This window comes from Plutella xylostella, chromosome 8, assembly GCF_932276165.1.
Source record: "Plutella xylostella chromosome 8, ilPluXylo3.1, whole genome shotgun sequence".
Taxonomy (NCBI): Eukaryota; Metazoa; Arthropoda; class Insecta; order Lepidoptera; family Plutellidae; genus Plutella; species Plutella xylostella.
Genome location: NC_063988.1, coordinates 9,078,725 through 9,095,507, shown reverse-complemented (window position 1 = coordinate 9,095,507; position 16,783 = coordinate 9,078,725). Strand labels below are relative to the sequence as shown.

At 37.0% G+C, this 16,783-nt stretch overlaps 2 protein-coding genes across 4 annotated transcripts in view; one reads left to right on the top strand and one right to left on the bottom strand.

Annotated features, from left to right (window-relative positions):
* LOC105392955 (DNA repair protein RAD50) overlaps nucleotides 1–850 on the top strand; it is a 30,377-nt gene extending 29,527 nt beyond the window's left edge. For all 3 annotated transcript variants that reach the window (XM_048622353.1, XM_048622352.1, XM_048622351.1), the window contains exon 23: nucleotides 18–850. In XM_048622353.1, the coding sequence (XP_048478310.1) occupies nucleotides 18–264 (247 nt within the window). In that variant the 3' untranslated portion in view covers nucleotides 265–850. The remainder of the gene's footprint in view (nucleotides 1–17) is intronic.
* LOC105392956 (conserved oligomeric Golgi complex subunit 8) lies at nucleotides 848–16,670 on the bottom strand. Its single transcript, XM_048622354.1, has 7 exons — nucleotides 16,504–16,670; nucleotides 16,110–16,416; nucleotides 15,668–15,833; nucleotides 13,688–13,783; nucleotides 13,218–13,380; nucleotides 3,468–3,622; nucleotides 848–1,601 (listed from the first exon to the last, which is right to left on the bottom strand). The coding sequence occupies exons 1-7, from the start codon at nucleotides 16,556–16,558 to the stop codon at nucleotides 909–911; spliced, it is 1,635 nt and encodes a 544-aa protein (XP_048478311.1). The 5' UTR covers nucleotides 16,559–16,670; the 3' UTR covers nucleotides 848–908.
* Nucleotides 16,671–16,783: the final 113 nt, after the last annotated feature.

Here is a 16,783-nt window from a genome sequence, read left to right as displayed (position 1 = left end):
GAATCTATTCCTTTCAGATTCGGCATCCTAGCCCTCGACGAGCCCACGACAAACCTGGACGATGAAAACATCCGCAGTCTCTGTTCCGCACTCGGCGAGATCGTGCAGGAGAGAATGAGACAGAAGAACTTCATGTTCATCATCATCACTCACGACAAGGAGTTCATCGAGAGTCTAGGAAATATTGAGAAGGTCTCCCACTATTATTATATCTCGAGAAATGATGACGGCAAGTCGAGAATTAAGAAAGTAAAGTTTATGTAATTAAATAAGTAAGATAGTTTTATATGGTGTTTCGGACTTCAAGTGTTTCCTCAAGTATTTCTGTCGATGTTCAAATATTTTTGTACATAAAGTTTCCGTTTAGGAATCTTTTGTTTATGGTATGTGTATCATATGCTATAAATATTGCGTGACTAGTAGATTGAAGAACATATTTTGCCACATTAAAGATGTTTATGGAAGTAGAACGGGTGTCTATTGGGCTCATAATCACTGGTTGTTTAAATATGGCAAGATCTCAATATAGGATGCAGTCAGTGAAGTCATTGAATGAAAGGCCGAATGTAAAAGAAACTGATTGTGAGCTTGATAGGGCACAGCTGCGAACGTAATAATGGTCAACTTCCAATAAGTCGTAAGGTCGTGCTGTAAAATAAGATAAATAAGTCATTCCTAATAATTTTGTCTTTAATCTGCTAATTCTGTATGAAAATTTCCTGTTCAGTGATAAGGATAAGGCTCGACTTTCTATATTTTGTTACTTTAATTTCAATTTATATATCGATATATATTTTGATTATAATTTTGGTCTTTAGATTGAATAAAGAAAACTTTTAATATTTTATAAACATCATTTTTATTTATTTAAATAGCATAATACATTATGTACAATCCACCATACTTAATTAGCTCATATTTAGTCCAGTAATACTATTCAAAGGTTCACAAATCATCATTTGGTCGATATGCAGTATCTTGCTATCCTGTAGGACAGTCAACGTGACCCCCAAACACTCCGCAACTTGCGTGGAAGGGAATGTCAACGACAGACACTTCACAATATACGGGACAAAGTCCTCAGTGAAACATATGCAGAACGACACAAAATTCTGCCGTTCAACATCAGAAAACGCCTGCTGCTCTCTATGGTAAAACGCTAACAGTACTTGAACCGTCTTATCCAGAGACTTCCTAAACGCTCCATAAACCACCTTCACAATATTCAACGGAGCGGTTACCCGCAGCGAATTCAACACATTGAGCATACCGTTACAGTACTCAGCTAGCGGGTAATAATCCAACAAGCTTTCAGGCGGTCCAGCAGACATTGCTTCACTGATCGGTCTCGCTACATTCTTGATACTCGGGACTTTATAAGACCTCATTTGGTTCTCAAACTGATAGTCTGCTTTCTCTAGTCCGCTGTGGAAGGTGGCTACTAGGTTATCTCTGAAGAGTGGGGTAAGGACTCCACGCATGTCAGCTCCGACTCGGCCGAACGACAGGCTCAGGTACATGCACTGGTTGAATAGAGACTCGTAGCTGGACTCGTCCTCTTTCGGTAGACCTTGGTTGAGCGTGAGCGCGAGCGCTTCCACCTGATGGATTAGAAATGTAATATTTGGTCAATTATAATTGATTACAATGTGGCAAGTTACTTGGCGACCCTCCTTGCGGGGTAAAAGAAGTGGCGGGGGCGAGGTAGCACGACATGCTACACACGTAGAAAAGTGTGCCCGGATTAATCTCGCGATAGCTTGTAACTATTTCTGACGTAAGTAAAATTTTATTCTATGAGTGTTCCCGTAGATGTCATATTTAGCTTAAAATTTATAGTTTGACAGCATTAAAATTTGGATGTTTACCTTCAGAATATCTACCAATTTGAATTTATTTATGTAAAAGTGTTTTATTTTATAAATCAATTTCCATGTCACTTTCATGTTCACTCTCTGTTTGAACTTGTTCATCGTCGTCGTCATCCTCATCTTCATCATCGTTTTCATTAACTTCAATTATAAATCTAAGACAAAAACCAAAAAAAATGTTTTTTGTACCTACTTTGAAGTATAATGTACTAGAGTACGCCAGTCATATTAGTTCAGTGTACACCTATAATATTTTATGTTTAATTTACATTAAATTATAAATAAACAATAACATACCTGTCCAATACATCGTCAAATACTCTATCAGATTTATAATATTCATCTTAATTTTTTATGACATGGTCGTCACAATTTCTCCACTTTTCAGGCGAATAATTAGAGAAAAGCAACTCTAAGTCTTTTATCTCTTTATCTAAGTTAGAGTCAATCGACGTTCTTGCGAGCTCGCCTTTCACGTACCGCCACACAAGTATGGGGGTAGGCGAAGCACAATATGACCATTTTTTTTCAAAATTTCATCATTTTTGTAATTTTTCTCTGTGTTTTGCTCATTAATTACTTTCATTAAATCACATAAATTTTGGTTGCTTTCCTAGTTACAAGAACTGACAACTGACGCACTGTCATATGGACTCTTCGTCTTTGTTGTTTACTTTTTCGTATCTGACTGCGCAGTACCAACCTTTAGCCGCGTAGCATGACTGATCCGGTACGCTGTTCTACAAGAAGCCCCTATATTGAGACATTATACGATTTGTTGTTTTTAACGTTATTTTGTTGACGAATTATAGATACCTAATAATAATATAACGATAGTATTAAAAAGGCCTCAACACTCATCCTAAGACTAATGGTCTCAGGATCAATGATCTCATGTGGGTCGCACTCAAATTATGACAGACTATATAAGACATGTGGCCGCCTCGGCTGCGCGGCCGAGACTGCCGTAACAATGACATGCAGTGCACGCGTTCCCCTCCACCGCTACCCCTCCCGCTACCCGCTGTCGTCTTGGGTACCTCGTCCCCTCCGCGTCTTTCACCCCGCAAGGAGGGTCGCCAAGCAACTTGCCAATCTATAGTCAATTATTTGTATTAATAGACAGAAATTATGAGTAAGTATTTGTATTTTCATATTGAGAATCCTTGTCTTATATATGTTAGTATTATACTTACTTATCATACAAGAGAAAAACGGAACAAATTGAATTTGGCCGACCGAATAAATAGACTTGTAAGCGTAACAAAAAATACCGTTACTCTATTGTCTACTAGTGCGACCCGGGTATCGAAAGCCGGAATACATTGAAGACGACTGCTTCGAACACAGTTCAATACAATACAATTTTGTTTTTGTGGCTCTCTGACTGTGTGACTAACACCGAACACAGTTCAACACGGGCTATTATCGGCTAATGTCAAATCGACATTTTCTTTCATCGCCCAACAATCCCCCATTTCTGGACAGTCCTATCCCACAGAGCGCCACAACACTCTGACTCTGCCCTTAAGGGCTAAGGGAAAGCTTAAGCTTTCTTATCCACCCAACAACTGCCTACTCAACAAGCTTGATTACCTTCTGCTTAAGCCAGCACGAGAGCGCGCTATTCCCGTTGAGCTCGTCGTCCTTCTCCTGTGCGTCCGTGAGGAAGATGCTGCGGTGCTGCGTCAGCACGTTGAACAGATGCACGCGGTGGAGTTCCACGAGGCGACGGAGCAGCTTGTCTGGCGCTGCGGGAGAGAAAGAAATAGTATTGGTGGTATAAAATGAATAAAGTTTTGACGAAAGTCCACTACGAAGTAGCGAACTTATAAAAACGACTATACGTGTACATTCAGAAAGAAAAAAGGTTCTTGGGGCTGAGCACTCTATAGAGCTATATAGAGGCGCCCAGGCTCGGGAGCCGAGGCGGGCGTGATGGCCCGGTTCAGACAACAGCCAGTTACTGCAAGTGCGCAGCTAAGTGACCTTTCTACTTACCTTTTATATCTCGTTTATGATTGATAAGTTATACCTACACTTGATTTCTTGATGTACCAATTGTGTTTATAATGAGTAAGGAAACTAAGGAGGTAATGTAAGGTTTAAAGGAGGTACGAGTACATACCGTACCCGTACCGTGTGATAATAGATAGATTAGATATTCAGTGCGCCAGGGGAAACAATCCCATGTGATCAGTGTAAGAAGCTAGGGAAACAATCCCATGTGATCAGTCCCAGGGAACAACCCTGCTAGCGAGGCACGGGGTGGCTATAGGGGAGGTTGGAGGCCACTGGGGTGAAACCCCTAAGAACATCAGGATTATCCTTGACATTCAGACGATCAGGTTATTAGACTGATCGGTCATCACGCGTGCGTGATATTAAGTAACTAATATGTTTATGATATATCCCATATTCAGTTCGTCACCGTGATTAGTATGTTTGTACTAATCACGGTTATTAACAGTTCAGATATTCGCGTTTACTCATATAAATAGTTTAATGAATCCGCGACATGGTGGAGATGCTGGGATCTGAGTCCAGTGTTACAGCTTTTTTGATTTGCGAGCAAATTTAAATTTACCCTGACAAGGGTCTTGCGAACTACAAGTAAATATATTTTAAAATCCCATTATAAACATTGACCAGTGAAAAGTTAAGTTGTTTGATAGAAATTGGGGACTATTCTTGAGACTCGTAAGAGGTTTTATTGAAAATGTACACATAAAGATTAAGATACCTACAAGTAAATTAGTTTGGTGTAGGTGTATTAGTAAGTAGGGGAACCCGGGGTAAGACGGGGTCGCTAAGGGAAAATTAAAAAAACAACAGGTATTTATAACCACAAAGTTATCAATTGTTTATGCCTCATTAGGAACTTAATGACGAATAGTTTGGCACAGCTTTTGCCAAAAAAGTAATCATTACAATTGACTTATTTTAAGAAATGTAAAAAATGGGAAATAAACCATCTTGCCCCATGTACGGGGTAAGATGGGGCACGTATACTATGTGGGGCACAAATCAGACAAACAACACTTCTCCTGTGATTTTATCGTCAACACCAGCACCTGCAGTGTGAGCCCAACGCCTGCACCTTTGAAATCTGACCCACTTTTCCTTAGATTTAAAGTAGGACTGTTGATATCCTCAAGTAGAGGTAGACACAGTCATATTCGTTGTTATTCTTCTTCGTAGGCAGTATCTGCTTTGTCTTTTTAACCACCTTCCCTGTAACCCTTTTAGAGCCCTTCTACAATGTCAAATATCAGGTTGAAGAAAAAAAAACTTAACCAAGCTAGATCCGTACCCTATCTTGCCCCTCCAAAAATACCCCGTCTTGCCCCACGTTATATTTTTTATAAAAACAATTCATAAAAAAATATTTTTAATGCTAAAGTGATTTTGCACATATTTAAACGAAGCGTACCAAACCTTAAATATAAAGACACAATTACCAAAAATGCCACTGTTTTACTTACCGTGTTGCGACGTTGTTTCTACCGGTCAAAAATAACATGGACACTACGCAAAAACAAACAATTGAGCTTACACAAAAAACGCATGCGCTCACACCTGCTGTCACTGGCGCACTAAAGGTCAATCATTTAAGCCTTTCTATTGGCTCATTACTCAGATTCCTAAGATGTATAGTTTTGCATATATGTGGGGGGTCCCGTCTTACCCCGTGACCCCATCTTACCCCGGGTTCCCCTAAGTCAGTAGTATTTGACTTATTTGAGCATCACTTATTGAGTATTTGATGAAATTACAAGTATAAATTGAAGTAAACCTATGATATTTTAAATGATACATGCATTAGAGTCGCTTTTAGAGTAGCGTGACATTATATTGACAAGATACTTCCAGTAGTGGATGGCATACGATATCTGAGAGGATTATGATTGGAATTTGCAGTATGCCAGTTTGCAGTTAGGAATTGATCAAATCTTGCAAATGAGCGAAGTCAGATTTGAATTTATTAGTTATGATACTGAAATAATGTGATAGTACAGTCCTTTCACCGAAATGTGTCTTTTAGATAATGAGTATTGTAGACTTCAATCTGTTCACTCAGCATATATTTTTCCCTGAGTAATATTTAGTGAATTTTTGAGTAATTTATCATAGCGTGTGTGAGTAATTTACTCTTGGCACTTATTATTGTTCAGATTACGATATTAAGTGATTGAATTAGACGCCATCGGGACAATCAAGTGGTTGCTTACAAGTTATTGGACTGCATAGATGTTACATAGTTAATGCTATTCTTGATAAATGAAGCACAAATTCTACAATTTTATAGTGAAATGAAACTTGTAAAGGAACAAGTCACAGTAAGCTAACTGTACGAGGCGAGTAGACAACAGGCGCCCGCGCTGGCACCACCGCCCGTTTCTTTGTTATGTTACATTGTTGCAGTCTAAATAATTTGCAAAGAAATTTGTTTTTTATTGCCTATTGAATATGGTTCAGTTTAATGAAGGATTTCCCAGAAAATATTATTTTGATTTGATGATAAGTAGTACAGACTCAGGTGATGCTCTTGCTTGTGGGTACCTACCCCTTGAAATTTAGAATAACCAGTTGAAAAGCTATGAGCTAAAGAATATACCTATACCAGATGTTCGAAAGGAACAGTTTGCCTATTACCAAACATTTTATAGTTCTCGTCGGATTAATAATTCGAGGATATTAGAATTCGATATCGTGAAAGTTGGTAGAACTTGTACTAAGTATATCAGTAGTCTGAGGTCGGCCGCCACGGCGCAGTCCACGCTGCTCGTGCACATACAGGAGTTCCACTGAACTTAGACGGTCAAGATTAATCTCTTGACATGGAGTCAAGTAATTCAATTTAAAAAAAAAAGTACCGAATATGAAGTTGTCACCGTGAACAAACGAAGTTGAACCGTGACAGTGAAGTTGTCAGCTAACGAAGATTATACCCATGTATATACTGTTCTCTGAAGTTATACTTTATAATATAAAGCTTCAAGTTATTTAGAAGTTAAATGTATGTCTTACTTTAGTGCAATGTGAACTTTAAAATGTTTAGATTTCAGTAAGCGTTAAACTTTAGTTACAAGTGAATGGCCTTAACCAAGGAGCGACTCAGAAAAGGATCAGAATTTAAAGTACTTAGCTTATAAATCAAAGAACATTTTTGGTTATTAATACCCAAGCAGGGTGGCCAATATCGGAGAATGAATCTCCTCTTAAAAATGAATATGATTCACCTTGTGCCCAGTACTGTTAAGAATGTTTGAACTGTCATTGTATTGAAACTCGTACTCTTACTGAGAAAACTTACGTATACTTACATATATCGTAGCATTGTAAAATTTCAGATAAATTCTTGCGATTTTCTTCTCAAGCAGACCAGACGTAACATATGTCTGTATAGTTGCTGAAGTACTGTACCTTCAACCTAAAGTTTCTGAAGGTAAAGGAAAACAAACTGTAAAATTTATATACTCAGTTGAAATTAGATATATATTATGTACTGGGTTAACAAAGACTATTCTTTTTCTTTGCATATAAGTATCAAGTTGGGACACACAATTACGTGCCAACGTTAATAAGATATACCTACCTTATAGAAGGTTTATAGTAATCATATAATTTAAAGGATCACGAGTGATCTCAGAAGTTTTAGTCAATGAGTCCGAGAGGAAAATAAGTAGTTTCAGTTTCATCAAAGTTGAAACTTGTATGTGTGATGAAGTTGATTAGTGTCGTTATAGCTGTTAGAATTATAACACAAGTAATAAAGTAGCGCGACAACACTTGCATGGTTACATGTTATGACCTATCAGTAACAATAAGTTGCCTATACAGAGAGACCAAGTTAAGTCAGTCATTCAGAACGTTGTATGTGGTATTCACCATATTTTTAAAATGAGTTATTTAGCTAATATTCAAATTTGTCGTAAAATTTGCCATTTTCATGAAAGTTCTGCTATGATTAATGTTATAACATTCTAGTAATAGCACGTAAAATAGCCCAGTTGCAGCAAAAGCATTGCTATTAAGAAATAAAAATTCAGATCTAGTTAAGAAGTCAATCTAGACTACTCATTAGGGCATGCAATACCGCAATACCGGTATTCGTAATACCGGTATTAGGGACAAAATTCACGCTTTTTTCAATACCGGTATTGAAAGTTAATACCGGTATTGAAGTAATACCGGAAACGGACTTTTTTAGGCTATAATAAAGCGATATAGTATTCCTATGTACTGTGAAAGCGCACTTGTTTCCAACCGTTTGATGCAGTTTTCGGCCGTTTAATATCCTCTGTTGTCCATGCGTAAACGGACACTGGATGTAAAAATAATAATTTATTGTAAAATTTAAACTCTAATACTCAATTCTCGTAAAAATCTATTACAAAATACTGAATTTCTGCTTTTTCTCGTTTTATTTTGACCTATACGACCTTTAATCACAATATATGCCATTTATTACAAGGAAATCTAATACCGGTATTAATACCGGGATCCCGGTATCGAGTTGCAATACCGGAACTCAATACCGGTATTGAAAATAGTTCCGGTATTGCATGCCCTACTACTCATTGACAATGTGGAATACCTACAAAGTAACTATCAAAATCTTAATGATACATATCATGTTGGTACAGTAGATCGATTATTAATTTAGAGTTTTACCTTACAAAACGTGATCTTAAATCCATGATTATAACAGTACTGATATAGAGAAACGTTAGATATAAGACATAGACTACCACAGACTTAAATCAGTCATCAAAGATAAAATTCAGATTTACGTTATTTTGGATCCAAAATAGTTTTCAAAACAAGTTTGCCATAGGTAAATAGTATGGATAACCAAGTAGTATAAACACATCCCTTTTATTGAGATCTGCAATATTTTTAGATTTTATATCATTTTTAGAATCCAATTATGTGTGGTATACAATGTATAATTGTATACATATAATGCACATGACCTTAACTAGCATGTGGTATTGGTACTCATAAAGTAAAGTACCTACGTAAGAACAGAATTATATTTAGATATACATGGGTACGTACGTACGTCACCAAATGGAAGAAGAATTCAATAGACAGATGTACGGTAATCCTCTTTATGTTTTCTTAACATACAGATGTTATATCAGAAGAACGTTGTATAAGTCAGAAGTTTAAGTAGTGTGAGTGTTGAGTGTTGAAGCAAAAGGGTACCTAAGTCTCAATTAAAATTAAAGATTAACAATGTCCATGTTAAATATTGAGTACCTACCTAACTAGAGAACGGATATGCAAACTGGTGCTTACGTACTATGTATTAGACTTGAAGAAGGATAGATTGAATAAGTGCAACATGTAGGTACATGAGGTACATAGTCATTTGTTGCTGTTTGTTGTGTTTTAGTGTCAATACATGAAATGAATATTTGAGGCCCAATGGGGATGTAACTGAAATATTATGTAATTATAAGATAAGAACACCTTAGTGCAAGGTAAGCAGATTGGGGCATATACAATACCGGATAAATTTTCAATGCCGGTATTGAGTTCCGGTTTACAACTCAATACCGGGATTCCGGTATTAGTGCCGGTATTAGACTTCATTGTAATAAATGGCATATATTGTGTTTAAAGGTCGTATAGGACCAAATTAAACAAGAAAAGCAATAATTTAGTTTTTCTTACAACAATTGAGTATTAGAGTTTATATTTTATAATATATATTTTTTAACATTGATTTTCGTTTACGCATGGACAACAGTAGATTTCCAACGTTCGAAAACTGCATAAAACGGTTGGAAACAAGAGGGCTTTCATGGTATATAGGAACACAAGGCTAACTATATCTTAATCGCTTTATTTATAGCCTAAAAGAGTCCTATTCCGGTGTTACTTCAAAGCTTAAAGTTTGTCCGAGATCCCAGCATTACGGGATCCCGGTATTGCGGTGCTGCATGCCCTAATGCAGATAAACAGATATGCAAATGATGACCTGTGTGCATTTTATAGTGAATGGGTACTACTATACTTGTTCATTGAGTCAGAGTCAGAGTCAGAGTCATTGAGTCAGAGTCAGAGTCAGAGTGAGATTCAGAGTCAGAGTCACAGTCAGAGCCACAGTCAGAGTCACAGTCAGAGTCACAGTCAGAGTCACAGTCAGAGTCACAGTCAGAGTCACAGTCAGAGTCACAGTCAGAGTCACAGTCAGAGTCACAGTCAGAGTCATAGTCAGAGTCACAGTCAGAGTCACAGTCAGAGCCAGTGGCAAAGTCAGTGCCCGTTGTAATTGGAAAGGTTGAGCTAATTTATAAGTAATGAATCTACCCATACATCTGAACTTTCATAGAACGTTGAACAGAACTATAGACAGAATATAGAATTGCATATCAGTATCAGTACCAGTACCAGTATCAGCATCAGTATCGGTGTATCACTAACCGTGTCATCAAACTCTGTATAATAACCAAGTCCAGTGTCAGACCAAGAGAGAGTTAGCCTCAGTTTAGGTATACTAAAGTATCTTATTCAAGATCAGGATCAGGACTTCTCTTGACTTTTATGTGGGTTTACTATCACATAATATTCCCAGCAACTTGGTCCAAATATTACAAATACTTGTTGCAATGAATGTTTCCAAACTTATATCATAATCTGTTAATGATAAAGAGACAGATTCTTTAATGGTATCCTAATATGAAGGGATGAAAAGACAGGATAGCACTCCTTAAGTTCAGGCATACAATAAAATGAGTCTGATGACTACTAAGCTAATGTTTTATGGCAGACAGACGTACATAAGTATACCTGCTTTCACTATGCCTTCAGTAACAAAATGGATTTTGTTGTTTTGCTAGCATTTATTGTCATTACCAATCTATAATAACTAGCACTGTTTTATACGAATACTCGTATGGATAACAAACTTGCCATAGGGCAACGACGTAATAAGTCGAATACCAAATCACAATTGTTAACTTTGAACTGCTGTTAACTTCCTATATTTGCCCTTGAACCATGGTGTTGGTTCAACATTTTAACTGTCAAAGGCAATATGAAAGCATAACAATAATGATGGAGGTAACAGAATATTAAATATTACAATACACAGAAATTTACTCTAATGCTTGTTATATAATAAAAGCTAAGGCTTAGATGTTCAAATTAAAAGTTTTTCTGTGCCGGGGAGGGTCTTCGAACGTAGTTCAAGATAATAGCTTGTAGTAGCTAACACTCCACTTATACCAAAACATAAATACATAACAATAAAATTGAGCTAGAGTATGGTTATAGATGAAGAGATTAATATAGTTGTTGTAGATTGAACATTCATTTGGGATACTAATATTTATATCCTTAGAATAGCAAACAATAAATACAATATAATATAGATAAATTATAAGAATATGACATGATTATATTGTTTAGTGTCAAGCGTTAATTTAGCTTTATGGGGGACGTGTCGACACCGAATACATTATTGTGTGTTGAAATAGATGTATTCTATTCTATTCTGTGCAGAGAGGGGGCGAGGTTTCTGTGCGTGGCTCTCTCGAGTGGAACCTTTGAGCATTACCTCTTGGTTTCGGCTAGGCCAGCTACAGCTCCCGAGTTTGTTTGCTAATTCTTATTTGATTTAAAATTATCGTTTGATTGAGTATTAAGATTTAGGGTGCTCAAGTGTCAACAGGACAAATAACTAAAAGCAGAAAATTACGGTACAGTCGTGTGTGTTATGTGACAGATATCAGTAATAAATGTAAATGCAAGAAGAGGTGTAGTAAGAATAAAAGATAATAGAAAAATAGGATGAACTATTATTTGTAATAGAAGCCACATAGTAAAAGTATCAAATAGAACTTGCAATAGAAAATTGCTTGAATTACTGGAATGTTGTTATGGTACGAAAGGAGAAGTGCAATTGAGGAACTTGTAGCAAAGGAGCCAAAACTAGAGATTGCTACTGATGTATGCTTTATTGCTTATTAATGAAACAGGCATTAATATAGACTTAAAATCAAAACACGAAAAATTTTAGAAGGGTCTAATTTGTCGGTGGCTGATCTATACATATACTTATGACCTATATTAGAATAGGTAAAAGCGTCTCACTCATAGAAACTTTTCTCTCGGCGGGAGTGTCCCGAATTATCGGGAGTTGTACCGATTTCGACTCACAGAATAATCAAGATAATTATTCTGAGTGTAGACGAGCCTTAATATTAATATCGGCGAGTTGAGGGTAGACTAATTTATCCACGTAAACGAGCAGCGCGGGAGCGCTTTTCACCTTTTGGTGAGCAGCCGCGGTGAGCAGACGGAGAGTGAGGGAGTTATCAATGACGTGGGTGCGAGAGGACCCCGCGGAGCGGAGCCGAGGCGCCCAGGCTCGGGGAGCCGAGGCGGGCGTGATGGCCCGGTTCAGACAACAGCCAGTTACTGCAAGTGCGCAGCTAAGTGACCTTTCTACTTACCTTTTATATCTCGTTTATGATTGATAAGTTATACCTACACTTGATTTCTTGATGTACCAATTGTGTTTATAATGAGTAAGGAAACTAAGGAGGTAATGTAAGGTTTAAAGGAGGTACGAGTACATACCGTACCCGTACCGTGTGATAATAGATAGATTAGATATTCAGTGCGCCAGGGGAAACAATCCCATGTGATCAGTGTAAGAAGCTAGGGAAACAATCCCATGTGATCAGTCCCAGGGAACAACCCTGCTAGCGAGGCACGGGGTGGCTATAGGGGAGGTTGGAGGCCACTGGGGTGAAACCCCTAAGAACATCAGGATTATCCTTGACATTCAGACGATCAGGTTATTAGACTGATCGGTCATCACGCGTGCGTGATATTAAGTAACTAATATGTTTATGATATATCCCATATTCAGTTCGTCACCGTGATTAGTATGTTTGTACTAATCACGGTTATTAACAGTTCAGATATTCGCGTTTACTCATATAAATAGTTTAATGAATCCGCGACAAGAGCTCCACCAAACGTTGGAACAGCTTGTCTGGCGCTGGCGGTGAGTGTGAGGTCAGGCAAACATTAAATGTACAGTAAGCTAATAAGAAATGTGATTGTCACTCTAAGGTAGGTAAGGTTTCTGTGCAGGGCACTATACTTACAAAGACGGCTTGATGCAATAATCTTCGCTTCGCCTTTAATGGTTTTTAAAGTAAGCTTTGTCTTATAGTAGTTACTAAACAAGCATACCAATGTGGATCAATGTCAAGTAGCAAGATAAACAGACTTTCTGATTTATAAGAAAGTAGATACATAAAATATACTTCATCTTTGTTTTACGCCTTTACTGCACAGCTCTTTATAAAAACTTACATTCATTATTCTTAGCCTCCTCCAGCGCGTTCTCGAACCAAGCGTTCCTCGCCTTCAGGAAGTGCAGATGCAGCCCGTCGCCGCTCGCGGTGGCGCTCGGCACTGTCTGCTCGCCGTCCGTCGACTTGTACACTGTGTTGGCGCGGCGGAGGTAGCCTAGGATCTGAGGGAGTGAGGTAGGTGTTACTAAAAACCACCTTGTAGGTAATCAGTGTGTGGTGTATAAACGTAGGTAAAGAGGTGAAAAGATGTTTCTGCTGGCTCCATATATAAATCATTGTGATTATCAAGTAACCTGCTATGAGTCAAAGGGATTGTTTTATTTTATTGCTACAGAATCAGATGAAATTATAATATTCATGAAAGTTCTGTTTAATTTAAATTCTAAACAGCAACCCTGTTAACAATGTTAGCCTTAGGGCCTATGGTCATCAGTGGATGTGTTAGCTGATTATTTTAAAGTGGTATACCTGCAGACACTGGGGCAGTGGCAAGTCATACCGCAGCTGGTTGAACAGGTGGTAGAGGGTCTCAAACCAAAGGGTCATTATTTCTGATGTGGTGTTCTGAAAATAAAAGATTTGAGTGTGTTATTTGTAAGGATTCCTTTTTTTATCAGAAAGACACATTTAGCATGTAATAATAGATAGAATTCTACAAGGGCGTACCCAGGATTTCAGCTAGGGGGGGGCAGCTAATACTTGTTTTTAGATGATGGTTGGTCGGGTATATTGAAACAAAAAATTGTGATATTAAAAATGTGATAGAGAACTAATAAGAACAATAATTACTTAATAACATTAACATTACGGTTATAATATGCTTATGTTCATTTATTGTATGCTTTTTTTTATTTTCGGCTGTACCATTTTGAAACATAGTAAGCCAAACCATGAGACAAAATATTCAGGAGAGCCAAAAAAAATTTTGTCCCTTCATTTCAATGCCCGGTAAAACTATGAACTATGATACATATCTGAACGAATGTAAGCTTAAAAGAATACAATACTATTTCATCTAAATATGACAAATATTGTTGCTGTAATGCACAAAAGAAAACGCAAACTAGATTTTACATGGTTTTCTGATCCTAAAACCGCCCTGACTGACCATTTCATAACCTAGTAAGGGCCATTATTGTGTAATTTAAGACAAGTTAAGTATATTGAAATTACAATTATTGCGGTGTCGCTAAATTTTTTATACGTTTGGGAACCTTCACATAATATAATACAAATTTTGCAGCACTTTTATACAAACGCACTATAAGTAATAGCACAAATAACCGCATATTTTTGTTTTATCTAAATTTAAATAAACTAAATAGCCATAGTAAGAAGGCTCTGCATTGAAAATTATTTATGACTGCCTTAAAGTAGACAATATTTCTTAAATTTTGAGCTAAAAATCTGGTTTTTATGTTTTATAGGTTGAGATTATTTTTTTTTATGCAAAAAAGGACTAGTAAAAATGTTCTGACTAGAAAGGTTTAATAAAGATTTTTTTTTTATGTTCTACTTTTAATTCAACTTTCTAGGTCTCATTGGTTCAAAGATACAGGCTCTGAAATATCTGATATTTTGTTCGAAAAAAGTGTCATAATGTTTGTGCCTCTAAAAATAAAGCTCGATTACCACCATTCCATTGCTGACCATTTGAAAACCTAGTATGAGCCATTGACCATTTTAAAACATAGTTAGTAAAGTAAAAATTAAAGTGGTTGGTTGCTCTTACTAGGTTTTGAAATGGTTTTTCTGCCATTTTTTTGGCAGGGTGGACTTAGTAGGTTTTTGAAATTTAATTTCCGTTTCTAAGCCGCTTAAAATAATGCATAAAACAAAGACTCGTTTTTTTTTCAAATATGGCACTTACTAGGTTTTGATATGGTACAGCCGTATTAAAGAGACACATCGAGATGGTTTACATTTTGTCTCAGAAGAAGATGAATAGGTTGTACCTAAAGAACGTTCTTCGTGGTATTGTTATTCAATACAAGATGTCGCGATTGATCATATAAATTGATGCCATTTCTATTTACTGGAAAAAGTACTATCGTCCGTAACTACATAGCACTAGATGTTGTTTTCTCCAAATTATATTCGTCTTTAATCCTAGATGGCTCTGATTGTCTCGTAGAAAGCGGAAACTACGTTTACGAAAATTTACTTTTATTTTGTCTTCTAGGGGGGGGCAGCTGCCCCCCCCTGCCCCTACCTGGGTACGCCCTTGGAATTCTATCAATAAATAGAAATCGTAAGGAATAAAATTAGTAAATATTTTATCAAAAGGTCTAATGTGTTGGTTCTGTGATCACAGGTTAGCTGGAATAAGAAGCTGCTATTACATGCTGTCTTCAACATTTATTAACAATGTTCAAATAGAACAATTTTGATTTAGAAAACACTAAGGTTCAAATACACTGTACAACAAACATAACAAACTATACATACCTGAATAATGGGTACATCAGTGTACCTCTTGGACAGGTTCCTGATGAAGGTGAAGATGTCGAGCGCGCTCTCGTAGTCCTCCGCGTTGAGCGCCTCCCTCATGAGTGCTGGCAGTTCTAGAAGCTCCAGCAGCTTCTCGCTCTGGTTGCGGACACCGCTGTAGCGGCTAGAATATTTAAAAGTTTTTTTTTTAATTTAAATTATGATGTCTTATTAATGTAATAGAGGAGAATTTTACTGTAAGTGATACTTTTTACACATTAAAAAGCTTAAGTATCCCTGATACAAGTTAAGAATTCACACTTGAAAACCTTAAAACCTGCACCACAGAAATATCAATAAAAATTAATAACTCTAGAAATCAATAGATAAATAAACCAAGAAAATTATAAAGAACATAGACAGACATTTATAGTGGATAATAATACAAAAACAGTAATACCTCTTCTCTTTAACAATATTGTTGACCATTTGAGAGAAACTCTCGCATTCTTGGATGAAGCCAGGCATGTTGTCTAGAAAAACTTCTAGGGACTCCTTGGACTTGCCCAAATCCTTCATAATGGCCTTGGAGACATCAGCGCTCTCCACAAATGTCTTGTAGTTGGTGAAGGCCAGGTCTTGGGTCTGTTCAGTCAGTTGTTTCATCTCTTCTTCCAATCTGTCCGGTTCTTTGCGAATGTATTCCCAATTTTGAGAACCCAAGGTCTGTATGTAATCGGCGATATCGCTGAAGTATTCATGGTTAGCTATAACAGTGAGTTGTAGTTAGTTCTTAAAGATTTCAATAATACTGAAAGCATACATCGCAAAATACGTATTTAAAGTCCCCTTACCACTTGGAGAATCTGGGAATAATATTTGACACAGTTCGTTCAATTCTTGGGACATTTTACTAGGAAGATAGAGTAATTTTATTCGATCAATTAATTATTTTCAGCTTCAAAAGTTCTAGCGGAAAATGTAAACAAATAAATTGATCATTTTGATCAAGTGTCAGTGTCATTCAACGTCACGTCATCAATGTAGGCTGCAAACTGCAAACCTCAGAATGATAACTCGTTTAGGTCGGCCACAACTTTTTCCTTGTTGACTCGCCCGATTACTAACCTAAAA